Source organism: Oncorhynchus tshawytscha, linkage group LG24 (genome assembly GCF_018296145.1).
Source record: "Oncorhynchus tshawytscha isolate Ot180627B linkage group LG24, Otsh_v2.0, whole genome shotgun sequence".
NCBI lineage: Eukaryota > Metazoa > Chordata > Actinopteri > Salmoniformes > Salmonidae > Oncorhynchus > Oncorhynchus tshawytscha.
The window spans coordinates 17474204-17501334 of NC_056452.1; the positions used below are offsets into that span (position 1 = coordinate 17474204).

Sequence of the window (27131 nt, forward strand, 5' to 3'; positions counted from 1 at the left end):
TAGGTGGTGGATGCCCTTTCAATTGTGTGATCGCCAATATACCATAGAAGAAGAAGGCCCACCAATCATACGATTTTGCAAGACACATCTGCTGTTCAAGGGTGTTAGTCTACTGTACGTAATTTGTTCGACAATTTTACAGACGTTCAAATCATCTCCCTTAACGGGTACGGCACTATCACTATGCATTCCACGGTAAGCATGTGCAATGCACGGATTTTTCAAAACTCAGACGCTACGTTTCTAGACACTCTTGAACGAGCCCTCTGATCACGTGCTTTTTAGAACGTCAACCAAAATGGCGACTCACAGTGAGAGTTCTGAAAGCACTTTGAGAAAAAGACGCGTCGAAACAAGGAAAACAACAACGACACATTCAGATGACAACACCCCAAATAATGAAGAGGACACTTGCAAAGCAAAGAAGCAAGAATTGGTTACATTGCAAACCGGGACTTACTGGCTCACTCGAATTGTGCTTCTACGTTCCATTGCTTTCATCTACTGTAAGTTCGAGTGTGATATTCTGAGAATGTAGCGAGTTATGATGCACTGGCTCCATTATAACTTAGCTTCCAGACCATTGCGTAGGCTATATTATTCTCGTCAGTTTTCATGTGTGTATTGTATGGTGGTAGTTGGAGTTAAAACCAATTTAATGTTCAAGTAGACATGGACACATCGTTCACATTACCATTTACCAAGAAACATAGCAATTGTTCTCCTGTCACATTCTTAAATGAACCAGACAGTTCGTTCTAGTACTCATAAACCTATCTTTATTCACCTCACACGTCCTCCACCTCTCTCCCCCTGTAGTCATTGCATTCACTGTTGCCTACAACCAGAACAAACAGCTGATAGGAGAGCGAGGCCTCTTGCCCTGTAAGGATTACCTTCTCAGTGTGAAGCGCTATGTGGGGGGGAAGATCGATATGTCTGCCTTCGCCTACACTCCCTCTATCCTGTGGTTCCTGGACTGGACGGACATGGATGCCAACCTGGATGGCATTGCCCTGGTGGGGATGGCGCTGTCAGGCTTTGTGTTGCTGACTGGCACTGCCAACATGATCATCATGGCCATGCTGTGGGTGCTCTACCATTCTCTCGTCAGTGTGGGGCAGATCTGGTGAGTGATGGGTTGGAAAAACACCACATGAGGTTGGTTGCACCTTAATTGGGGAGGACGGGCTCGTGGTAATGGCTGTAGTGGAATCTGTGGAACTGTATCAAATACGGCAAACACATGTGGTTGATTCCATTCCATTAGCTCCGCTCCAGCCATCATTATGAGCTGTCCTCCCTTCAGCAACATCCACTGGTATACACACCCACACACACACACACACACATACTGCTGTCTATGTTCCATGTGTGTGGTAGGGTGTAGTTTAGAGGTCGACCGATTAATCAGAATGGCTAATTAATTAGGGCCGATTTCAAGTTTTCATAACAATCGGAAATCTGTATTTTTGCACACCGATTTGGCTGATTTAAAAGTGTGTGTGTGTGTATATATATATATATATATATATTTTTTACACCTTTATTTAACTAGGCAAGTCAGTTAAGAACACATTCTAATTTTCAATGACAGCCTAGGAACGGTGGGTCAACTGCCTTGTTCAGGGGAAGAACGACAGATTTTTACAGTGTCAGCTCAGGGATTCAATCTTGCAACCTTACAGTTAACTAGTCCAACGCTCTAACCACCTGCTTTACATTGCACTCCACGAGGAGACTGCCTGTTACGGGAATGCAGTAAAAGCCCAGGTAAGTTGCTAGCTAGCATTAAACTTATCTTAAAAAACAATCAATCAATCATAATCACTAGTTAACTACACATGGTTGATGATATTACTAGTTTATCTACCGTGTCCTGCGTTGCATATAATCGATGCGGTGCGCATTCTCGAAAAAGGACTGTCGTTGCTCCAACGTGTACTTTAAACATCAATGCCTTTCTTAATCAATACACAAGTATATATTTTTAAACCTACATATTTAGTTAATATTGCCTGCTAACATGAATTTCTTTTAACTAGGGAAATGGTGTCACTTCTCTTGCAACAGAGTCAGGGTATATGCAGCAGTTTGGGCCGCCTGGCTCGTTGCGAACTGTGTGAAGACTATTTCTTCCTAACAAAGATAGCCAACTTCGCCAAACGGGGGATGATTTAACAAAAGCACATTTGCGAAAAAGCACAATCGTTGTATGACTGTATCTAACCATAAACATCAATGCCTTTCTTAAAATCAATACACAGATGTATATATTTTTAAACCTGCATATTTAGCAAAAAGAAATCTAGGTTAGCAGGCAATATTAACTAGTTGAAATTGTGTCACTTCTCTTGCGTTCATTGCACGCAGAGTCAGGGTATATGCAACAGTTTGGGCTGCCTGGCTCGTTGCGAACTAATTTGCCAGAATTTTACGTAATTATGACATGACATTGAAGGTTGTGCGATGTAACAGGAATATTTAGACTTATGGATGCCCACCCGTTAGATAAAATACTTAACGGTTCCGTATTTCACTGAAAGAATAAACGTTTTGTTTTCAAGATGATAGTTTCCAGATTCGACCATATTAATGACCTACGGCTCACATTTCTGTGTGTTATTATGTTATAATTAAGTCTATGATTTGATAGAGTAGTCTGTCTGAGTGGTGGTAGGCAGCAGCAGGCTCGTAAGCATTCATTCAAACAGCACTTTCGTGCGTTTTACCAGCAGCTCTTTGTAATGCTTCAAGCATTGATCTGTTTATGACTTCAAGCCTATCAACTCCTGAGATTAGGCTGGTGTCACTGATGTGAAATGGCTAGCTAGTTAGCGGGGTGCATGCTAATAGCGTTTCAAATTCCTATAACTACAACCTAAAACTTCTTACCTGGGAATATTGAAGACTCATGTTAAAAGGAACCACCAGCTTTCATATGTTCTCATGTTCTGAGCAAGGAACTGAAACGTTAGCTTTCTTACATTGCAAATATTGCACTTTTACTTCTCCAACACGCATTATTTAAACCAAATTGAACATGTTTCATTATTTATTTGAGGCGAAATTGATTTTATTGATGTATTATATTCAGTTAAAATAAGTGTTCATTCAGTGAAATTGTCGTTATTGCAAATACATTTTTTTTAAATCGTCCGATTAATTGTTATTGGCTTTTTTTGGTCCTTCAATAATCGGTATCGGCGTTGAAAAATCATAATTGGTCGACCTCTAGTGTAGTTTGCAGGGTTGTGTCTGGGCCAGTGTGTGTGTGTGGGGGGGGGGCAGTAGTGAGTGAGTGAGAGAGAGAACATGTTGATGGGGCATCTGTGTTATGGCTCGAAGATAGGTCAGTCTCAATCTTTGGGAGGGATGGACTGTACAACGGTGAGAGACAGACAAACACATGACTGTTTTCCCTCATTCTCTCAGCTCTGTTGAAGTTCTTTGTGTCTCTGAAGAATAAGATGAAGAGGGTAGACAATTCCTGAAGACATGTTCAAAATTGTTCACCATCTGCTTCTTATGTTCTGAATGAAAAATGTGGATTTGGAGACATCAAGGCCATCATGCCAACAGTGATTCAGTTAGCTGATTAGGCTTAAAGGGATCATTATTGGTATGTCCTGCTTTTTAGTCCAGTGTGTTTAATAGGAATAAGTCCATTTATTTATCAACACTATTCAGTTTTCATCTTTATAAACTTCTGACACATGTAATTTAATATGTACGATTGTGGGTACAGTATTGCAATTTGCGGTAAGTGCTTGGTACAGAATGTAGGTTAGGCCAACTCTCTAATCCGATCAAAATATCTATTTTTAAGCTGATCTATTTTATTTTTTCCTCTCCTTACAGGTATTCGTTTGGTAAGTTAACTGCTTACATTCAATTACATTTGTAAGACTACAACATCCATCTGGGACCGGTTCCCCGATAGCGATGGAACTTAGGCTTGTGTTATTTTGTGATATTAATCCATGTGTTATTTTTTTTGTATTTTCTACATTGTAGAATAATAATGAAGACATCAAAACTATGAAATAACACATGTAATCAAAAAAGTGTTAAAACAAATGCAAAAATATTTTATCTTGTTCAAAGTAGCCACCCTTTGCCTTTTACAGCTTTACACACTCTTGGCATTCTCCAGCATCACTTGGGATACTTTTCCAACTATCTTGAAGGAGTTCCCACATATGCCAATCACTTGTTGGCTGCTTTTCCTTCACTCTGTGGTTGGGTTGAGGTCAGGTGATTGTGGCGGCCAGGTCATCTGATTCAGCACTCCATCACTCTCCTTTTTGGTCAAATAGCCCTTACACAGCCTGGAGGTGTGTTGGGTCATTGTCCTGTTGAAAACAAATGATACTCCCACTAAGCGCAAACCAGATGGGATGGTGTTTCACTGCAGAATGCTGTGATAGCTATGCTTGTTAAGTGTGCCTTGAATTCTAAATAAATCACAGTGTCACCAGCAAAGCACCATCACACCACCTCCATGTTTTACGGTCGGAACCACACATGCGGAGATAATCTGTTCACCTACTCTGCGTTTCACAAAAACACAGTGGTTGGAACCAAAAATCTCACATTTGGACTCATCAGACCAAAGGAGATATTTCCACCGGTCTAATATCCATTGCTTGTGTTTCTTGGCCCAAGCAAGTCTTCTTATTATTGGTGTCCTTTTAATAGTGGTTTCTTTGCAGCCTTCAATAGATCATGAAGCCTTGATTCACGCAGTCTTCTCTGAACAGTTGACGTGTCTGTTACTTGAACTCTGTGAAGCATTTATTTGGGCTGCAATTTCTCAGGCTGGCAACTGTAATGAATTTATCCTCTGCAGCCCAGGTAACTCTGGGTCTTCCTTTCCTGTGGCGGTCCTCTTGAGAGCCAGTTTCATCACAGTGCTTGAAGGTTTTTGCGACTGCACTTGAAGAAACTTTCAAAGTTCTTGAGATGTTCCGCATTGACTGACCTTCATGTCTTAAAGTCATGATGGACTGTCGTTTCTTTTTACTTATTTGAGCTGTTCTTTCCATAATATGGACTTGGTCTTTTACCAAATACGGGTATCTTATGTATACCAACCCTATCTTGTCACAACACAACTAATTTGCTCAAACGCATTGAGGACAGAAATTCCACAAATGAACTTTCAACAAGGCAAACCTGTTAATTGAAATGCATTCCATCTGACTACTTCATGAAGCTGGTTGAGAGATTGCCAAGAGTGTGCAAAGCTGTCATCAAGGCAAAGGTTGGCTACTTTGAAGAATCTCAATAAAATATATTTTGATTAATTTAACACTTTTTTTGATAACTCCTTGATTCCATATGTGTTATTTCATAGTTTTGATGTCTTCACTATTATTCTACAATGTACAAATAAAACCCCTTCAATGAGTAGGTTTGTCCCTACTTTTGACTTGTTCCATTACATTTTTTTTGTACCCGTTCTCCCCAATTTTGTGAAATGCAATTGGTAGTTTGTCTTGTCCCATCATTGCAATTCCCGTACGGACTTGGGAGAGACAAAGGTTGTGAGCCATGCGTCCTCCAAAACACGACCCTGCCTAGCCCCACTGCTTCTTGACACACTGCTTGCTTAACCCGGAAGCCAGCCGCACTAATGTGTCGGAGGAAACACTGTCCAGCTGGCGATCGTGTTAGCGCACATGCGCCCGGCCCACCACGGAATTCGCTAGAACTCGAAGGGACAAGGACTTCCTGGCTGCCCAAACCCTCCCCTTACCCGGACGACGCTGGGCCAATTGTCAATACTGATAGGATTGCAAGAAAGTCAGCACTGCTCTCGGATCAGCTTTCTCCATTTGAATCATACCTTTTTAATAGGAATACTCGGCTCCTAGACTTAGCGAGATGATCTATGTATTATGGCTGCAAATATTGAGGCAGCTCGGCTAATGGTTATCCCATAATAGTGCACAAAATCACAGATTTGGCACAGGTAATTTTGTAAGCCAATGCTAACTAAAGTTAGCGCAATGACTGGAAGTCTATGGGTATCTGTTAGCATGGAAGGCCATGTGTTTAGCATGCTAGCTGATACCCATAGACTTCCAGTCATTGTGCTAATACTAGTTAGCAATTGCACCAGCGCTTGTTAGCAACTGTCTTCAAACTGCATGCAGAGACCCCATCCCTGGGTCGCTCCTCTTTTCAGTTTGCTGCAGCGACTGGAACGAGCTGCACAAAACACTCATACTGGATGGTTTCATCTCCATCTCTTCATTCATAGACTCAATCATGGACACTTACTGACAGTTATGGTTGCTTCGCGTGATGTATTGTTGTCTCTGCCTTCTTGCCCTTTGTGCTGTTGTTTGTGCCTATTGTTTGTACCATGTTTTGTGCTGCTGCAATGTTGTACTTTTTTTTTATCCCTGCCCCTTCCCTGCAGGAGGCCTTTAGCCGTTATTGTAAATAAGAATTTCTTCTTAACTGACTTGCCTCGTTAAAAAAAGAAGAGACAAATGGTATCCATGAGTTCATCGAACTCTGGGGAAGTAGATAAAGGAGCTCGTTGTCAAAACCCCAAAATATCCCTTTAAAATGAATTGATTTAAAATGATTGAAATAGATAGGCCCATGTAGCCTATACTGTATTTATTTTGTTTATGCAGTCATCTCTAGTTTTTATTTGAAATATCTTTCTATCCTTCACTTATTTGTAACAGTTGCAAAGACACTGGCAACTGTGAAGGCCTATTTGCAGTCAACAATTAATTGTATTAACGGCAGTCACAGAGAAACATATAAACAGCTTGATTCTATGTTTAGCGGAGGTCTTCTGTGTATAAAGTGACCCAGAAAGGCAATAAAAAGCACCTCTAACGACACATTTAGCTGTCCGACAAGTGGTCTGAGGCAGCTGGTAAATAACAAGTAGGTCTTGTGAAACTGCTCAGATTTAATGATGCTCGATGAAGGTTCTAAAGATGAATCAAATCTAATTCTATTGGTCACATGCACATGGTTAGCAGGTGATATTGTGAGTGTCGCGAAATGCTTGTGCTTCTAGTTCTGACAGTGCAGTAATATCTAACAAGTAATCGAACAATTCTACAACTACCTTATACACACACACGTGTGAAGGGATGGAATAATAATACGTACATATAAATATATGGATGAGCGATGGCCGAGCACCATAGGCAAGATGCAGTATATACAGTGCCTTGCGAAAGTATTCGGTCCCCTTGAACTTTGCGACCTTTTGCCACATTTCAGGCTTTAAACATAAAGATATAAAACTGTATTTTTTTGTGAAGAATCCACAACAAGTGGGACACAATCATGAAGTGGAACGACATTTATTGGATATTTCAAACTTTTTTAACAAATCAAAAACTGAAAAATTGGGCGTGCAAAATTATTCAGCCCCTTTACTTTCAGTGCAGCAAACTCTCTCCAGAAGTTCAGTGAGGATCTCTGAATGATCCAATGTTGACCTAAATGACTAATGATGATAAATACAATCCACCTGTGTGTAATCAAGTCTCCGTATAAATGCACCTGCACTGTGATAGTCTCAGAGGTCCGTTAAAAGCGCAGAGAGCATCATGAAGAACAAGGAACACACCAGGCAGGTCCGAGATACTGTTGTGAAGAAGTTTAAAGTCGGATTTGGATACAAAAAGATTTCCCAAGCTTTAAACATCCCAAGGAGCACTGTGCAAGCGATAATATTGAAATGGAAGGAGTATCAGACCACTGCAAATCTACCAAGACCTGGCCGTCCCTCTAAACTTTCAGCTCATACAAGGAGAAGACTGATCAGAGATGCAGCCAAGAGGCCTATGATCACTCTGGATGAAATGCAGAGATCTACAGCTGAGGTGGGAGACTCTGTCCATAGGACAACAATCAGTCGTATATTGCACAAATCTGGCCTTTATGGAAGAGTGGCAAGAAGAAAGCCATTTCTTAAAGATATCCATAAAAAGTGTTGTTTAAAGTTTGCCACAAGCCACCTGGGAGACACACCAAACATGTGGAAGAAGGTGCTCTGGTGAGATGAAACCAAAATTGAACTTTTTGGCAACAATGCAAAATGTTATGTTTGGCGTAAAAGCAACACAGCTCATCACCCTGAACACACCATCCCCACTGTCAAACATGGTGGTGGCAGCATCATGGTTTGGGCCTGCTTTTCTTCAGCAGGGACAGGGAAGATGGTTAAAATTGATGGGAAGATGGATGGAGCCAAATACAGGACCATTCTGGAAGAAGACCTGAGACTGGGACAGAGATTGTCCCAAATTATGTCAACTAGCCTATCAGAAACTTCTAAAGCCATGACATCATTTTCTGGGATTTTCCAAGCTGTTTAAAGGCACAGTCAACTTAGTGTATGTAAACTTCTGACCCACTGGAATTGTGATACAGTGAAATAATCTGTCTGTAAACAATTGTTGGAAAAATGACTTGTGTCATGCACAAAGTAGATGTCCTAACCGACTTGCCAAAACTATAGTTTGTTAACAAGAAATGTGTGGTGTGGTTGAAAAACGAGTTTTAATGACTCCAACCTAAGTGTATGTAAACTTCCGACTTCAACTGTAAATTCATAGTATACCCCTCCTCACCCTAATGCAAAAATCCAGAGATGTTGCCAAACCAACCATAATTCTGGTTCCATTCTGGAAGAAAACCTGATGGAGTCTGCAAAAGACCTGAGACTGGGATGGAGATTTGTCTTCCAACAAGACAATGATCCAAAACATAAAGCAAAATCTACAATGGAATGGTTCAAAAATAAACATATCCAGGTGTTAGAATGGCCAAGTCAAAGTCCAGACCTGAATCCAATCGAGAATCTGTGGAAAGAACTGAAAACTGCTGTTCACAAATGCTCTCCATCCAACCTCACTGAGCTTGAGCTGTTTTGCAAGGAGGAATGGGGAAAAATTTCAGTCTCTCGATGTGCAAAACTGATAGAGACATACCCCAAGCGACTTACAGCTGTAATCGCAGCAAAAGGTGGCGCTACAAAGTGTTAACTTAAGGGGGCTGAATAATTTTGCACACCCAATTTTTCAGTTTTTGATTTGTTAAAAAAGTTTGAAATATCCAATAAATGTCGTTCCACTTCATGATTGTGTCCCACTTGTTGTTGATTCTTCACAAAAAAATACAGTTTTATATCTTTGTTTGAAGCCTGAAATGTGGCAAAAGGTCGCAAAGTTCAAGGGGGCCGAATACTTTCGCAAGGCACTGTACATATGAGATGAGTATTGTAAGATATGTAAACATTTATTAAAGTGGCCTTTATTTAAAGTGCCTAGGGATCCATTTATTAAAGTGGCCAATGAATGGAGTCTGTATGTAGGCAGCAGCCTTTGTGTTAGTGATGGCTGTTTAACATTCTGATGGCCTTGCGATAGAAGCTGTTAAAAAAATAAAACTTAGCCTTACCATGCTTTTGAGAAACCTGGACGTAAGATTTGTAACGGCCTGCTCTTTGTCACTCTACAACCTAGCCCTTATCTAACCTTCCCACAACCACCACTGAGCCCTTGTTATCCCCTTTGATGAAGCGATCACATTCAGCTCAGATGTGTTAATATGATCTGGGTCATAGTCAGAGGTTTGGGATGATTACATTTCAATACATAATCTCATCATCGCTCTGGCGATGGTCATCAACAGTCGGCTGACATGGTTTAATGCCCCTCACTAGTCTCTCTTGGCAAGTTGGCATAGAGATCAGAGTCAGTGTATCATGCCACCCAAAACCCCATTATCCTCAGACCTCAGTAAACATCTGGCCCTGGATGGGCCTGTCTGTATTCAAAATGTGTCTCAGAGTAGGAGCGCTGATATAGGATCAGTTTTTCCTTTTACAGTAGATCATAATGAATATTATTATATGGACAGAGAGCACCTAATCCAAGATCAGCACTGCCCAGGGTTAGCAGATGTGGCTGGTTCAGCTTCAGCTGGTCTTTTGTTGCCTCAGCAGGATTCCTCACTTTGTCATCACAATAACTCAATTCAATCAGACTTGAGTCCAATCTAATCACTGCAGGGCTGAGTGTAAGTAGTTCTAGATGTAGGGCGCTAGTTCAGATAAGAGCCCAGATCATTTTGACCTCACTGATTGGTTAATGACACTTCGGAGTGAAAGACTCCAGTCGGATGTCTGTGGTCAGGTTTTGTGGTCTTTTTTTTTCTTCTTTCTTTTACCCTCGCTCATTATACAGATGACTCGTTTATCAAATAAATCTAACACTGTAGAGATGGTGTTAAATAAAAGAAATGAAAACAAAACCAAAAATAAATGTATTTCCTCCTTCTTTAGTCTGTTCAACTACATACTGTACTCTGTCCCTCGATCTCTCTCTCTTTCTCTTCATCTTTGTCATTATCTCTGTTTGCATGTCCACTGGGCGAAGGCTACAAAGACTGCCTTTGTTAGGAGGGGCGAACAGGCCAACAGCTGCACAGATCACACTGGATCTCTCTGAGGAGAGACGGGAGCAGGTGGGCCTTCACTGGGAGCCCTCTGCTGCATTCACATCAGGCCAATCTGTGGAATTAGATTGACGTGTTTGTATTATACATGGGTGCGTGGACACTTGCACACCCATGACGGCACACGTGCACTACCTCTGAACCGTTTCACTTTACATTTATGAACAAGCCTGCAGTGATTGGCCATCGGGACATATGCACATAGCAAGAGGAGGTTATTTGTGGTCATCATTGTAGAATGACAGATAGAGATCGTTACAGAACAGTGATGTTTGCATAGACAGACAGATAACTGGCCCTAATTCACTTATACAATTACAGCTGTCCATATTTTGGTTATTCAAAGCATCCACGGCTGCTTTTCTTGCTTTGACTGTAAGTAATGCTTCAGAATGGTGAGGGCAGCTCAGAGTATTTAAACAAAAAAAACATGCAAAGTGTCATACACAAGGGGAATGATCATTATTTAATTTTTTGCTATCCACTTTTTGACTTTCCCTACTTCATCACAGATGTGTTAACTGAGTAGCTCCCCTGATGTATGTATCCATGCAGCATTCGCATGCTGAGAGATGTGGTCACTGTTGACCTTTGCCACTTTTGACCTTTAGCAGTCGCCTTTGCTCTCCATATATCCCACGTCTTCATCTCTCCTGCCCCTTAGTCATCTCATTCCATATCATGGTCCCTCTTATTATCCATCCTTACTCAAACACTTGGACTCTCACTCTATATTCTCCCCACATCTGCTTGACTATTCGTCATGCCCCTGTCCTTTTTCTGAAACCCCTGTCTCCTGTTCTCCGTCTCCCTGATGTCCTTTCTCTGAACGTTTGCTCTGTCTCTCTCGCTCTCTCTGTTTCTCTCTCTCTGTCTCTCTCGCTCTCTCTGTTTCTCTCTCTGTCTCTCTCTCTCTGTTTCTCCTCCTCTCTCTGTCTCTGTCTCTCTCCCGTTTCCTCTCACTTCTCCCTCTGTCTTCAGGTTGGGAAAGTCAGTTGTTGGAGACAGGCTTCTTGGGGATCTTCCTGTGTCCTGTGTGGAGTCTGTCCCAGGTGCCCCCTCGCTGCCCCCCCTCGCTAATCTCCATCTGGACCTTCCGCTGGCTCATCGTTCGCATCATGCTGGGCGCTGTGAGTGACACACACACACACACACACACACACATCTATCACACTGACACTGAATTCACCTCATAGTCTGTGGAAGAAAAGAAAACACAGGTGGAATTTTCCTGTGTTTATAAGAAAAGTGTTTACTGGGCTTAGACTCTTCTCTATGGTCAAAACAAAACACCATCCCTAACAAAAACAGATGTTGTAAATGCAAATATGGAACCAGTCAGTCAGGCAACTTGTCTCTCTTTTATGGTTTAGTGGAGAGAGAGAGAACACCCAACCCAACACTGTTGTCTTTTAAAACGTGGGGGTTGGAACCTGCCACAATGCCCAAAGTGTTTTTTCAATTAGGCCCATAAAGAGGACGGAGCAACGAGGGAGCTATATGTTCATTCAGCTTACCCCAGTGCCAAGAGTATGATTGACTTTAAGTGCTTACAACCGTACAAGACCCTCTTGTCATTTCCCCTAGACACAAAGTCATTACAACACATTTATTCAAAACAGAAAAGCACTTTAGGTCCCCTCAGACACGGCTGAGGCTTAACCAATAAGCAGCTTTTTAATCACGGGGTAATCATGATTTTTTTATTGTGGTCGGGGCAGCTAGGTTACATTTTTTTTCTCTAATTGAAAGCATATCGTTTAGAAAATTGACTCCGTTTGATTTGGATAACATGAGGTTAAAGCTTTTTAGGAAATTCTTGTCATGTCGTAAGTTCCTTAGATTGACACTGGCAGTGTAAATACAAAGCATTATAAATCCATAAAAAAGCCATGCTACATTCACTCAGTGTTTGTCATGTAAGTGTTGGTTAGACTAGGTCTGGGTAATCTATCCCTTGGTCTGTGGTTGACCACTGTTAGAGTGCTATTGAGAACCCCTTTAAGTGAAGGGGACGTAGCCATTAAACTTGGAAGGGACCCTAAGGAAGAAGAAACTTTGCTGGTTTCATGTTCGGATTCTGAAAGCATCAGTTTATAACCCAATTCAATGATTTTATTTCTCAATGTCCACTTTCTGGTTTTATCCAATCTTGATTTGCGTATGCTGTCAGATTATGTCAAAATTGTTGAATAACGGTGCTATTGAGGACATCACATTTTCTGCTTTGCTAATTTCCCTCAGCAGATTCATCTAAACAGATTCTCTCTTTTGAGTGACTTTACAAGTCAGGCCCTTCCTCACATGTTAAAAATATCCTTTCTGGCAGCCCACTTCTTTCTCTTACCCTGTTCCTCTGCTTTTGCTTTCCTGACCTAAGCTGCGTGTGCGTGTGCATACACACCTCCTTTCATTATCCAGGCTGTTAGCATCAGAGGGTAAGTCCAGGCGGTTTGCTAAGTGGTGCTAATGGGATCTGATTCACAGGGCAGTGTCAGCGTTTAAGCTGTGAAATACAATCATGGTAATCAGGGTGCTGGTGTGGTGCCCCATGATTGGGTGTGGTAGAGGTTGGACCTGGCCAGTAAACTAGCTGTCTCACAGCCTTTGCACGAGGTACCACATCTCACACTCCTGCAGGAGGAACGGTAGGCCTAGTAGAAGGAGTGCACCAGGTCATGATGGAGAGCATCTCCACAGGCTCCTGTTTTTGAAGAAGTCCAGTAAAACCATAATAATAGTAAAGTGCTTGTCTGGTTGGACTGTATCATTCTCCTTTGGGGGGGATCACTTTGCGAGGAAGTGTCTCCTGCAGGCTGTTTGTTGGTTTGGCCCGTATCCATGTTGTTGAGTTTTGAGGTTGGCCCTGGCCCCAATTGGCCTCGGAGTCCTCTATTGTCTCGAAGACTGTTGATGGGACTTGGGACATTGTTGGTAGGGGGAGCTACGCATAAGACAATCATTGTTTTCCAGTATTGGGAATTACCGATGGTGAGAGGTCAACGTAGCATAAAAAGTTGACACAGAATAAAAGACTCACTGTAATGTAGTTGATTGCATCCTGCGTAGAAACATGTTCATGTTTGAAGGTTTCTGGGAGTGTTTAACGCCTTCCTGTTTAGGCGGTTGGCAGGGGCATCGAGGCGTACCTTTAGGCAGCTGGCAGGTGGTGATCGGATTTAGGACGTCCCTTGGCCCCTCTCCCTGGTCAAGCCCAGAGCCACGTCACTCTTTTTCATTTGCTGTAGTCAGAATGAACCCCTGACGCCAAATGAAAGTTTTCTCTTTTTGGGGGAGAGAGAAATATACTACATGTAAGTATATTGGCTTTTTCCCTTTGTAGGGAAATGAATGCTGGCTTGATCCAGTGTGCAACTGGTTACTGACTGTCTTTGGGTGTCAATGGCTGCCAGTGGGAGAAAGCGCTGTTGATGATTGTTTCTGTGGTTCTTACACTGATGATTGGTTATCACTGAGTGAATTCCGTTTTTTGGAAGTATCATCACTGTAGGAAGCATAGTAAAAGAAAATGGAAACCAAACCCCTAACCCAATCGTCTTTCTTGTATGTGACAGTTATGAGCCGTACAGTACATACATTACCGTATCATGTCGTCTAGCAGGGAGTCTGTCTGTTTTTACGACTGTCCCGGGTCGACCAGCTTTTTCTAGGTCTGGGTAGTGCTAATGACATCCTCAGGGCCTGCTTACCTCAGCCTGCCCAGCCTCTCTCTCTACTCAGTCCCTGACTTACAGCCTTCCAAACCAGCCACGACATTTTCACCACTCACTCTCCTTGCCACCATACCCTACTTTTATTGTCGGGAGTCTGCATAAATCTCTGCGCGGCACCCAAACAGGAAATAGACGGACTTGATCGTTGTCGTTTGCACATTTGCGAAGGGCTCCAGCCAACGTGCACCTGGAGTTCTGTGGTTCGGTGTGGATGGATGGAGCCCAGTGCTGTGGAACAAAACGCTCAAATGGTGTTTTATTGGAGTCGCATGCATCGACTCAATTTGTCATGGCCAGGATTTTCTTTTAATGGTGGCTGACAAATTTCATGGGATAATGGCTGCCTGCACCCAACCACTCACTGTTTTTATGCCTGTTGACAAAGTAGAACTATTCTCATATTTTCTGTTGTGGTGTTCACAACACAAAGCACTACTTCAGTGACAACTGAATATCGGTAAAGGCCTTTCCGTTAAACGATGGTCAAAATGGCCTCCCTAATAACTTTGCAGTCGCACCACCTAGGTTCTCTGGAGAATGGGAAAGTGGCCTACTCCGTGGCCTGAATATGGGACAATGGGAATTGATGATCCTCATGACTGAATTGTATTATAGTCAACACCCAACGATTTATAAGCATAATTTAATGCCCTGATAACCTCAGTGGCCTAACAAAGTCGAGAGTTATTGCGTATTCTGTGCCCCATGACAAGCAATGTGTCAATATGTCCTGGTTACACATTCTCACAGAGCATCAATGCTGATTTTATTTGTCTAAATAAGAGATTTTCGAAGTGAGTTTGCATCTTGCTGCTTCTTCTGGAGTTGAAGTCTCCAGTGCTTTTTATTGACTGTAGTTTTCTCGGGAAGAAATAAGGATTTAAGCCCCTTGTCCTCCAAGGGCTGTATGGTGTTGTAGTTGATTATACGTGGCCAAGACAGACTAGTGCTTTAAGCTGTTGTGTACATTTTGATTCTGGCTTTTTCCCTCTATACATGTGTCGTATAAAGGGCCGTTTTGATATAGGTTCCTGCAGAAATCATAATACCTTATATCGAACGTTACGGTTTGACAATCCAAGGCATCCAAGGCTGTCTTCCAGTCTGTGTCATTCAACCCCTGTCTTAAACTGCAGTTGATGTTGCATGGCAGTGAGTTATTACCCCGTAAGAACTGTTAATATTCTCCAAATCTTTAATTCTTCTCTTTTGGCTCTGTGTTGAAGGAATAGAACACAACACAGAACAACACTATTATTCATGTACACCAGAAGCACATCTGCTAGCACTTAAATATAATATTCATAATGTCCCTCCGTCACTGCAGGTAGTAAACAATCCTGTTTGAAATGGCATTAGGACAGCAGGCGGGTGGCATAAACAGACAACTACATTTATCCTGGTTAAGTTTATAGCCCAGCTGATAGGTGGAGGGGGGGATCATTTTCAAATGAATGGAATCACATTTTTCAAGCGAAAGTACATTCCCGGAGTGCTTATTAGATTATCTGTAATGTTGTAGATGCAAGAATGCTCGCTGATAAATAGCAAAAGTAACCCATGAATTAGGCGTCCACCGTCAGCGAGTGCAGCTACCCCTCCCCGTGTCCCTCCAAACCTCTCTCCCTGCTCCCCCAGGGATATATCAGCCTGCAGTATAGACCCTGATTTCACCAATCAGCGTCTATTGCATTAGTGGAGAGGGACAGAGAGACCTTTAGGACTGGTCTTTGTGGTGCATGAGACCATTGAGGAGAGAACCTATGCTCTGACTGAGCCGTGTGTGTGGCTGCAGGCACTGCATTGGTTCATAGGTTTGTGCAAAGAGCAGATAGAGGTGTGGCTTTGAGTTCTCTGGGGCATCCAAAGAGGAAACAAGTTGGAAAACGAGTGAAGACTACTTCTCTCCCTTCACTGTTTTCTGAGTCGGTCGTAATGTTCTGAAGCTCATTTGAAAGTAATGGATCGCTAACCAGCTTTTAATTCCATTTTTCCCGCTTGTCTTTTATCAGTGCTGCTTTTTATTTCCTAGAATTGGAGATGAAATCCGAGCCAGATAGCTTAGTCACAGCCCACATCAGCTGTTGTCCTTCCTCATTTTTTCTCTTAATTTTGTTCATGCTTCGTTTAATATGATTACGCACATTAAATCCAGCTTCATATCCGTCAATGCATCCCTCTCCCGCTCAACAGAAATCCCTCGCTCTCTCGGGTCATTCAGTTGCTTTGGTAGAGTCAGAGAATTTGAATACTCATTTTTAGCAGACGCTGTTATCCAGAGCGACTTACAGTAAGTAGTGAGTGCAGACATTTTCATACTGGTCCCTCGTGGGAATCGAACCCACAATCCTGGTGTTGCAAGCGCCATGCTACACCAACTGAGCCACACAGGACACGATACCAGTCTTAAGAAACCAGTCTAGTCTTCCTGTCTCTATTGTTTTGTTTGTGAATATCATGGAGGCCGAACATATATATACATACATACATGCATACAGTTCTTTCGGAAAGTATTCAGACCCCTTGAGTTTTTCCACATTTTGTTACGTTACAGCCTTATTCTAAAATGGATTAAATAAAAACAAATCTTTATATCAATCTACACACCATACCCCATAATGACAAAGCTAAAACATGTTTTTAGACATTTTGCAAAGTTATTAAACATAAAAAAACTAATACCTTATTTACATAACTATTCGAACCCTTTGCTATGAGACTTGAGCTCAGGTGGATCCTGTTTCCAGTGATCATACTTGAGATGTTTCTACAACGTGACTGGAGTCCATCTGTGGTAAATTCAATTGATTGGACATCATTTGGAAAGGCACACACATGTCTATATAAGGACCCACAGTTGACAGTGCATGTCAGAGCAAAAACCAAGCCCTGAGGTGGAAGGAATTGTCCATAGAGCTCCGAGACAGGATTGTGTCGAGGCACAGATCTAGGGAAGGGTACCAAAACAATTCTGGAGCTTTGAAGGTCCTCAAGAACACCGTGGCCTCCATCATTCTGAAATGTAAGAAGTCTGGAACCACCAAGACTCTTCTTAGAGCTGGTTGTCTGGCCAAACAGAGCAATCGTGGAAGAAGGGTCAGGGAGGTGACCAAGAACCCGATGGTCACTCTGACAGAGCTCCAGAGTTCCCCAGTGGAGATGGGAGAACCTTCCAGAAGGACAACCATCTATGCAATCAGGCCTTTTATGGTAGAGTGGCCAGATGGAAGCCACTCCTCAGTAAAAGGCACATGACAGCCCGCTTGGAGTTTGCCAAAAGGCACCTAAAGACTCTCAGACCATGAGAAACAAGATTCTCTGGTCTGATGAAACCAAGATTGAACTCTTTGGCCTGAACGCCAAGTGTCACATCTGGGGTTATCCTGCCACCATCCTTACGGTGAAGCATGGTGGTGGCAGCATCATGCTGTGGGGATGTTTTTCAGTCAGGATCGAGGAAAAGATGAATGGAGCAAAGTACAGAGTGATCCTTGATTAACAAAAACCTGCTCCAGACCTCAGACTGGGGCGACAGTTCCCCTTCTAACGACCCTAAGCACACAGCCAAGACAACGAAGGAGTGGCTTCGGGACAAGTCTCTGAATGTTCTTGAGTGGCCCCGCCAGAGCCTGAATTTGAACCTGAATGAACATCTCTGGAGAGACCTGAAAATAGCTGTGCAGCAACGCTCCCCATCCAACCTGACAGAGCTTGAGGATCTGCAGAGAAGAATAGGAGAAACTCCCCAAATACAGGTGTGCCAAGCTTGTAGCGTCATATCCAAGAAGACTCGAGGCTGTAATCATTGCAAAGGTGCTTCAACAAAGTACTGAGTAAAGAGTCTGAATACTTATGTAAACGTCATTTTTCACTGTTTTTATTTTTTATAAATTGGCAAACATTTCTAAAAACCTGTTTTTGCTTTGTCATTATGGGGTGTTGTGTGTAGATTGAGGGGGGGGGAATCAATTTTAGAATAAGGCTGTAACTTAACAAAATGTGGAAAAAGTCATTGGGGTCTGAGTTCTTTCCGAATGTATATTATTAATTTTGATTGACATGTAGGGGCAACGTCACCGTGTGCCTTAACACTAAGCTTAGAACGTAGAGTAGTATATTAGAAACGACTACAGACCCACAGAGCTGCTACTAGGAGCTGTTCAAGTGGACAAGACACAGTGGAGTTACTGAGCTCCTCTATGGCCTTGTCTGCATCTAGCCAGCGACATAAACACACACACACACACAGTGATGGTGTGACCTGTGATGTAAAGTTCCGTTGTACCTCAACAGACGCATAGCGGAATGAATGAAAGTGGAAATTATATTGCAGTAATTAAATCTTCCTTTCCTCTTTGCAATACAACAAACGTCCTCTTCATTTGTACAGGCAGACAATACTGCAACTTATACCAGGCTTGAATGGAGACCGTTTATTCAATCACAACAAATAGATTTCTGCCTTGGCTGTATACATGTTTATTCTGCCAGAATTGACGAGCAGAAAGAGCCTTTATGCAACAAACAGGTTGTTTTACATGATACTTGTTTGAGTGCCTCTGTGTGAGTAGATATGCTCTCACCATTAGCTAGCCATTGGCGATTCAGAGTTAACCGCTAGCTAGCGTGCTAGTGTTAGCTAGGTACCAACAGAAGTAATATGCTGCTTTGGCCATCATGAGGGAGATTGGTTGAATATGGAGTCACTCTTATCTAATGTACATACAAACTGTATCATACCAACCCACATCTTGCAATCCTTCAGAATTGGTTGTGATTGTTAGCACACCACCCTACTGTCATGGTTCATATTGAATGATCACTGATTATATGGTGTATTAACATGGTAGTCGGCCTGATGTTTTGGTTTCATGGTAATTTAGATGATAAATTACATACAAAATCTACAGATTTTAATACAGAGTGTTGGTCAATTGGAGCAGGACATGTCATTTCTGTATGTCCCAATGATATGCTCTCCACAAACCTCACAAACTAACACACCTGGACAGAACCACTGGCCAAGGGGCTGGTGAAGTTGGAGGGTCCCATTTTTAAGTCTGCACCATGAAAATGTCACCTTGAGTTGAGCTGAATGATTGACATGTCGTTGTCTTCTCTACAGGGGCTGATAAAGATTAGAGGGGACCGCTGCTGGAGGGACCTGACGTGCATGGACTACCACTACGAGGTGCGTGTGCAATACAGTTCCCTCCATCCTTGTCAGCAGTGCTTGTTGGCATCTTGTCGTCAGGGCTTTCCCCTGGCCTGTGCTGTGTCATGCTGAGAGAACAGGCCTTGGCACATGATCCTGATCAATCGCCTGCTGTCCCAAACTGAGTTAAACTAATCACTTTATTATCGCTCTTTCTGTGCCACACCGTTGGATCGACTGCTCCTGTCTGGCTGGCCGTGGACACACCAGTGCTTCCCCAAGCTAGATATTCTCCTTAGGCGGAGCTCCCCAGGCTAAACAATAAGCTTACACATAGACCTAAAAGTTCAATTGAAACTGAGGCAATGGTTTAAGTCTTGGTCCTGGATAAGAAATACTACTTCTGTTTACTTAATGTGTGACTACACATTTCTTAGCATATGATAGGACATTGGGAGCCACTGTCTGCCACAACGGCTGACAAGCCTCATGTTGGGTTTTCTCCATAGGAAGGGAGAACACAGCTGTGTCATCTCCAGGCTATAACCCACACAGCTGTGTCATCTCCAGGCTATAACCCAGACAGCTGGGAGATGAGACGGCATGGAGCATTTTGTCTAATGACAGAGACCAGGAATACACCACGTCTCCCTGGAGTCTGACTGACTATGGCTTTTTATGGCCTTGAAAAAGTCCCTGAACGGTCTACTGTCCTTAGGCTGGACTCTACTGATGCATACATACTGTACTGACATCTTCTGTCTGGGTAGAACTTACTCTCAGATCTAGGATCAGCTTCCCCTCACCAAATCCCTAACCTTAACCATCAAGGGGACGACACATTAAACTGACCTTGGATCAATGTTCAGGGGCGACTTCATCCCACTATTGACACCAGGAAACTCTCTTCCTTGTGTAGTATGTTAACTTCACTGTACAGGTTTTAACATATGACAAACCCATTCTAAGTCTGTTAGCCCTGTCCGGCACGGCTCCTCTTTGCTCTGTTCGCCTGCTGGGTGGATTTCCCATTAAATGGGAAACATGGTTATTTTCTTTGGTCAATGCGGCGACTCATTCATTTCTTTATGCCCGCCATTTTAAGAGCCTGCCTTTAGCAAGTTATAGGCCATAAAGAGTCATGATGATATAAGTAGGAGACCCGTTGAACTGATTTGAGGTTGATTAGAGTTAACTCGTGTGTTCAATGGCCTAACTTGCTGCCTTATAAGGGGGACAGACAGGGTGGGTGAAACATTGACCAGACATTAAAATGTCTAACTGGTCAAGCATTGCTTCTAATTCGTGGCCACGATTTTCTGATTTCTGTTCCTTATTTGTGGGTTAGTGTTTGTTATTGTGTGTTTGTCCATGTGTTTTTAAGTGGGCAAGTGTGTCCATGTTAATTTGTGTCATGTACATTTTGTGTCCATGTTAATTTGTCACTCCTCTACCCTATCAGTATTGTCATAATTGTTGCCTTGAAATTTTTACCTCAACACTTATGTCCAAATATGCCCACAACCTCCCTTATTCCAGGCTGCCTCTGTCTTGGGGGTTCCTAGGTGAGAGGTGTGGAGGGATGCCTAGCACCCCTTCCTCTCTAAACCCTGTTAACTCAAAGGGACCTCTGTCTGTGGACCATCACGCCTATCTGAGAGAGTCTGCTGAGAAACAGGGGTCTCATTCAGGCACATTGAGCCTCCTGTTATAGTTCCATCAGCCTACATTATGTCAGCTTTGTTAGGGCTTCACGTGGAGGCTAATGGGTTTCTGGCAACAGTGGTGGTCAGCCAAGTGAACCTGTATGGATCAGAGACTAAATGAACGCCTTGTAGAATTTGACCAAAATAGTTGTAAAAAAAATAAAGGAAGCATTCCAATAGTGTTTGTGTTCAACCTGGATGTCCATGTTGTTTAACCTGGGGTTATGGAAAAGCATATATGGGATCCTGAAGACTGACTCAGTACCTCCATGCAGGCTAACGGGCCCATATCCCCATCTAAACATTGACCTGCCAGCTCCTAACCTGTCAACACCCCCAGGGGTAAAGCGGATTTACATTTCACCCCCCCCACCAGCCACCTAACACCCCTACCCACTCTACCGGAAGCCAAGGGCGCCAGGTAAGGTTTGCCTGCCCCCCCCTTGACGCTGACACACTGTTCCCTTTCAGCCTCCATTCTCTCAAAACTCACGGCAGGGCCACACAGCGCAATGCATCATGGGTAAGAAGACTGCAGAAGCTATGTGAGGCTGGCTGAGGGGGGTTGGTGGGTGTTGTTTTGTTAGTTTGTTTGCTGCATGTTTGGGGTTGCAGGCTCGGTGCCCTCGGCTGTCTGGGGGTGTGGTCTCCCTCACTCTCCAGCCCTGTCTGGTTCTGCACTGAAAGAGCTCTCTCAGGACATGTCTAAAATAGGCAGTAGCTTTACTTAGCTCTGGAAACCTTCCTGAAGGTGTGGCGTTATAATTGTACACTGTTTCCCCACGCCATTCTGTCCCATGGTTTTATGCCAAAACAATGAGGGGGAACTTTTTATTTATTTTTATAGCTATTTTACATTTAAGATCAGCTACATTTCATGTTTGGCACAAGGTGTCATTTGGGCAGTCATTGTAGCCATCGGGAAAGCTGGTGGGGATGTTAAGTTATACAGTATCTCACTGCCATTCATCGCCATGCAAATGCAGTCATTGGAGGGACACCATGTAAATCCATGCAAACATAGAGGTCATTCAGTGTTATGTGATGAGCTGTGCTTTCATTAGCTTATCCTTACCATTACATGCAAAAACATACCTTAAGTCATTGCCGTAGCATGAGTGCTATCTTTCGTTTGCCTCTTTCTATCCCTCTGTCATTGCTCATATTTGAGTATCGGTATGGTTATTTTAAAACTGAGACAAATGGCTTTTTCCCTGACCTGGAAGTACTCATGTTGTGGTTGTGTTCTCCCTGGGTCAGTGTCTGGTCCTTTAGCTCATCCCAGTTCTGTGGTTGAGACTGGAATGATGTGGTGGGTTAGGTGGCCCCAAAATAAGGAGTGAAGGTACTGACTCCGCTCTCTAATGCGATCTCTGGAGATGCACTGTGTGGTTATCAACAGTACAATTCCGTGGTGTGTGTGTGTGTCTGACAAACTGCCAGTGCCTGCCTGTCTCCGTCTGTCTGTATTCATTCTGTTTCTCCCTCCAGACTCAGCCGGTGCCAAACCCCATGTCATACTATATGCACCAATCCCCATGGTGGTTCCATCGCTTCGAGGTTCTGTCCAATCACTTCATCGAGCTCATCGTCCCTCTCTTCACCTTCCTGGGGCGACGCATGTGCATGGTCAACGGGACGCTGCAGATAGTGTTCCAGGTGAGATGACCGTAGAAAGGCTAGGATTTTGGGAGGGTAACTGATCCTAGATCTGTGCCAAAGAATAAGAATACCTGGAGTAGCTCTGACGTCACATTGCCACCTAGTGGAACCATTGGTGCATGACAGCAGTTTTATGGCAACTGCAGTCATCAGTTTGATGAATGGAGTGTTATTCAGAGCCAGCTATAATTGAATGAATACAGGAAATCAGGACTTTCCCTGCTGCAGTATGCTGAACTATTAGCCAAAGCAGATGATCCTCATCAGTCATATCATGCTATCTTTCTGGCAGTACCTTTTGGAGGAATCTAAATACTACTCCTCATCCTTTCTCCCCATCTACTCTCTTTCCTCCTCTTCTCCCCTCTTTCTCCTCCTCTCCCCTCTCCTCCCTCTTCTAGGTGACTCTGATAGTGAGTGGGAACCTGAGCTTCCTCAATTGGCTGACCATAGTTCCCAGTTTGGCCTGTTTTGACGATGCCTCTCTGGGGTTCCTGTTCTCGTCTGGCCGAGGGGCCAAGCAAGCCGTACTGGACCTCCAGGCTGAGGAGGCATCAGGGTGCACCCCCAAACCCACCAGGGGTACCTACTAAACAGACATGATTTCTCCTAAAGGAGTTAGAGCCCACACACCATAGAAATAGAATTATCTATTTCTATCTTCATTCCCTCACAACCTACACCCCTCTCTGCCCAGACCCAACTTTACAAATGAAGTAATCGATACAGACAGGGCTAAGGTATTGTGGGTATTCTCCTGGATTTCTGGTTATTTAGTATTCTCCTAGATTTCTGGGTATTTATTTTCAGCCAGTTGGCGTTAGAGGCCCTGCTATCCTTTCTGGGTGTTTTATGATTGGGACTAATGATGGCAGGCAGAGAGAGGGAGAAGAGGTATTGCATCAGCCTTCCACATGACTACCGTTCCACTGGGTAGGCCTGACTGATGTCTCTACCAGCCACGCTGTGTGTGTATGGATTCCCCCTTCCCACGTGCTTGGCTTAGCTTTGTGTGTGTTTACAACCCCAAAGAGCAGTCATTGAGTGGGGCCACATGAGCACCCTACCCCTCTCCACCTTCTCCAATCCCAATCTCCAACACACACACCTGGCTGTAGGCACATCTGGAGCGGGCTAGCAGGCTATAGGGCCTTGACAGATGGTAGACAACACCAGGGTGCTGGCAGGGGGTATTAGGCATTACTAATCACACATTACCAATGTGACTGGGTGCCTAGCAGTTGGCACATGAACATAAAGGAAAGAGTTTACGATTTGGACGCGATGGGAGGAGTGTGGTTTACTACTGGGACAGCTGAGGAAAGGGAGGAGGGAATGGAACGAGAGCGAGAGACAGCTGGAGATAATGTGGAAGAGGGTGATGGAGAGAGAGGAAGAGAGAAAGTGAGGAAGGAATGCCCATGTGGTGTGTTAGAGCAGGCATAGGCTCTAGCTAATTGGTCTCCCAGGAATCGCTAATGGCTTTAGTTTTATGCTGGGTAATATATCTGCTAAGTGGCCCTAACATTCTCTACCTGCACCATGGCTGCTTTTTTAGAATTTTTGGGGGTCATAAAAGTCCATTATTTAAGTCAAACAACAGGTATAGTTCTGATGGATGGTTTTAACATGCGTGGGACTGGTTGCCGGGTTGGCATTTCAATCCGAGACAGGTCGTGGGGATTTGGAGCTGTCAGTGGCTAAATGCCTCATGACCTCATAGGCTAAGCCCCTCTCTCTGGCTACTGCCAGAGGGATCTTGAGTTCCACAGACAGGCAGACAAACACACACACAGGCACACACACTTCCTCTTTTTTTTTCACCTCTTCTCCATCCTAGGTATGCTTTTTCGTCGAGTGGTGAATGTGGCTCTGGGCGTTCTGATTGGCTACCTGAGCGTTCCTGTAGTGCTGAACCTGCTGAGCTCCAAACAGGTGATGAACACGTCTTTTGACCCGCTTCGCATCGTCAACACCTACGGGGCCTTCGGCAGGTATCGTTCTCCTCTTCCTCTCTCATTTTATTTCAACACTTTCTATGTCTTTTGACCTGCTCCGCATCGTCAACACCTACGGGTCCTTCGGCAGGTATCGTTCTCCTCTTCCTCTCTCATTTTATTTCAACACTTTCTATATCTCTCCACTTGATCAGTCCAAACTGCCACATCCTCTCATTCTATTCTTCTCTGGTCCTCTCCTTTTCTCTACTCTACTTTCTCTACTGCCATCCTTTTTAACTTTCCCTCCCTCACAACTTTCTTTGCCCCCCCCCCCCTCTCTGTGCAGTATCACTAAGGAGCGGACTGAGGTGATTCTGCAGGGTACTATGAATGAGGACCCTAAGGACCCAGAGGCTGTGTGGGAGGAGTACCAGTTCCTGTGTAAGCCAGGGGACCTGACCCGACGCCCCTGCCTCGTCTCCCCCTACCACTACAGGCTCGACTGGCTCATGTGGTTCGCTGCCTTCCAGGTACAGTCCGAGTCCGGGACTCAGCAAAGACCTTTGATCTACAGTACCCGGCTCCAAGTTGACATATAAGAATCAGGGATTCTGTTTAATTTGTTTTACTGTTTGTTGGTTTTGTGGGAAAATCCTGCCTTGGATGTGAGCTGACTAACTCTGTGTAAAGTCTGGACCCAGAACTACCTGCTCTGAGTAATTCCTTCTGTCAGGGCTAGCTGCCCACACTATTCTCAACTCTTGCTACAGCTCTCTCAGGTGTAGTTCTGGCCAGAGACTCAGCCGTGTGGCGCGCTGTTTTATTGTCCCCTTCTCAGGGCATAGGGTTTCCCACTGGTTTACATCCAATCCCAGAACCAAGAAAATCCCAGTCAGACATTTTGGCAAGAGGGGGAAGGTTTATGATGTCGCAGATCAGCTCAAAAGTTTGGAATGGTAGACTGCTTCAGATTGAGGGCTTTGTTCGAACATGACAGTTGATCCTTCATTCAAACGTCCCCTGTTTTTCTCTGTTCTTCAGAACAGCCTCTATCTCCATGTATTTAACCCTTCTCTCTCCCTCTCTCCCAGACCTATGAGCAGAGTGAGTGGGTGATCCACATTGCAGGCAGACTGTTAGCCAACGACACATCAATCCTTTCACTGATGGAATACAACCCCTTCCAGGGCAGAGACAACCCCAGGTACACTTACACTGACTAACACAGAGGAGACTGGTAGCCCTTATTTTTAAAGCCAATGAACTATGTATTCCACTACAGGATTGTCCATGATAAAAACATAAGATGGCGTAAATCAGTTTGATACATACATGTGAGTTTATTTAGTACGTATATTTAATTAGTTTAAAATGGCCAGAAGTTGCCGTTGGAGACAGCTGCATTGAAGGCGTAACCGATCTCAGCAGTGTTGTGCTGAAGCAGAGTGGAACTGGAAGGTTGTGTGTGGGTGTGTCCTGCGCTGTAATACGTGCAAGCCTCACATTCTCTTAAATGAAAATATAAATAAATAAAGAATCCTTGTCCTCCAGCCCCCTCTAGTGGAATGTTTCCTCTCGATATGAAATGTCTTTGTATTCTCTCTGTCAGTCACACTAACCATTCCTCTCTCTCTCTCTCCCCCCTTCCTTCCCCAGGTGGGTCCGAGGAGAACACTTCAAGTATAGGTTCACCCTGCCTGGCAGTGGTCCCCAGGGGAAATGGTGGGTGAGGAAACGTATTGGAGCCTACTTCCCCGCTGTGGATCTGGTCGCTCTCAGAGGATACTTTAAGTCCCGGAATTGGCCCCATCCTGACCTTTGACCTACTGTATGACCAATCACACTAATGTATTCTATGAGCGATGGATGCCTGAGACACTGAGGTATCGCTCCCCCTTATAATTTGGGATCAAATATGCTCTGAAAGCAAACATGTTGACATGAGTACCCTGATATCAGGGAATTTGTGCCATTCTGAAAAAAATTGTTAGGTTTTTTTTGTTCCTCTATGTTGCCTGTCTTCAGCATGTCATGTTGCCATCTGCTGTTTGCACTAAAGAATGACCAATCCTTCCCGTGAATAGGGATATGCCACTCTGCCACAATAGGAGAGTTGAGGGGATGACAGTCCATGTTGGGCTCACATCGCCAGACAGACTGTACACACATTGTGTCTTTTTAAAATAAAAGGTCTATTTTGGAACAAAGCTAGAGTTTCCATGTGTTTTTGCTTTTTGTTTGTTACCTAGGTTGTCCAACTAGTCTAGTGGTTTAAATCATCCACTGAAAGAGCCTGAGTCCTTCCCTCAAATAAAATGACTAGATTGACATTGCAGTGTTGTACTAAATACAAATTCCCCTAACCGTTGTATGTCTGTGTGTTATGGGGGTCTGATAAGGATCCAATGAATAAATGCATAGAAAGGGA

At 43.7% G+C, this 27131-nt stretch overlaps 1 protein-coding gene across 2 annotated transcripts; it reads left to right on the forward strand.

Moving 5' to 3' along the window:
• The first annotated feature begins 254 nt into the window (after positions 1–254).
• On the forward strand, positions 255–27131 carry lmf1 (lipase maturation factor 1). 2 transcript variants are annotated; one of them, XM_042305446.1, is made up of 11 exons: positions 255–506; positions 820–1129; positions 3862–3872; positions 11488–11636; positions 19366–19431; positions 22593–22760; positions 23165–23345; positions 24604–24757; positions 25050–25233; positions 25795–25907; positions 26360–27131. In XM_042305446.1, the coding sequence occupies exons 1-11, from the start codon at positions 299–301 to the stop codon at positions 26523–26525; spliced, it is 1710 nt and encodes a 569-aa protein (XP_042161380.1). In that variant the 5' UTR covers positions 255–298; the 3' UTR covers positions 26526–27131. The 2 variants fall into 2 exon arrangements, with proteins under 2 accessions (XP_042161380.1, XP_042161381.1); XM_042305447.1 differs by lacking the exons at positions 255–506; positions 3862–3872 and having other exon boundaries at positions 996–1129.

Coding starts and splice junctions, on each gene's coding strand:
- lmf1 (XM_042305446.1), top strand. CDS start 299: ATGGCGACTCACAGTGAGAGTTCTGAAAGCACTTTGAGAAAAAGACGC. Junction 507..819: donor TTCCATTGCTTTCATCTACT/GTAAGTTCGAGT, acceptor CTCCCCCTGTAG/TCATTGCATTCACTGTTGCC. Junction 25,234..25,794: donor TGTGGTTCGCTGCCTTCCAG/GTACAGTCCGAG, acceptor CCTCTCTCCCAG/ACCTATGAGCAGAGTGAGTG.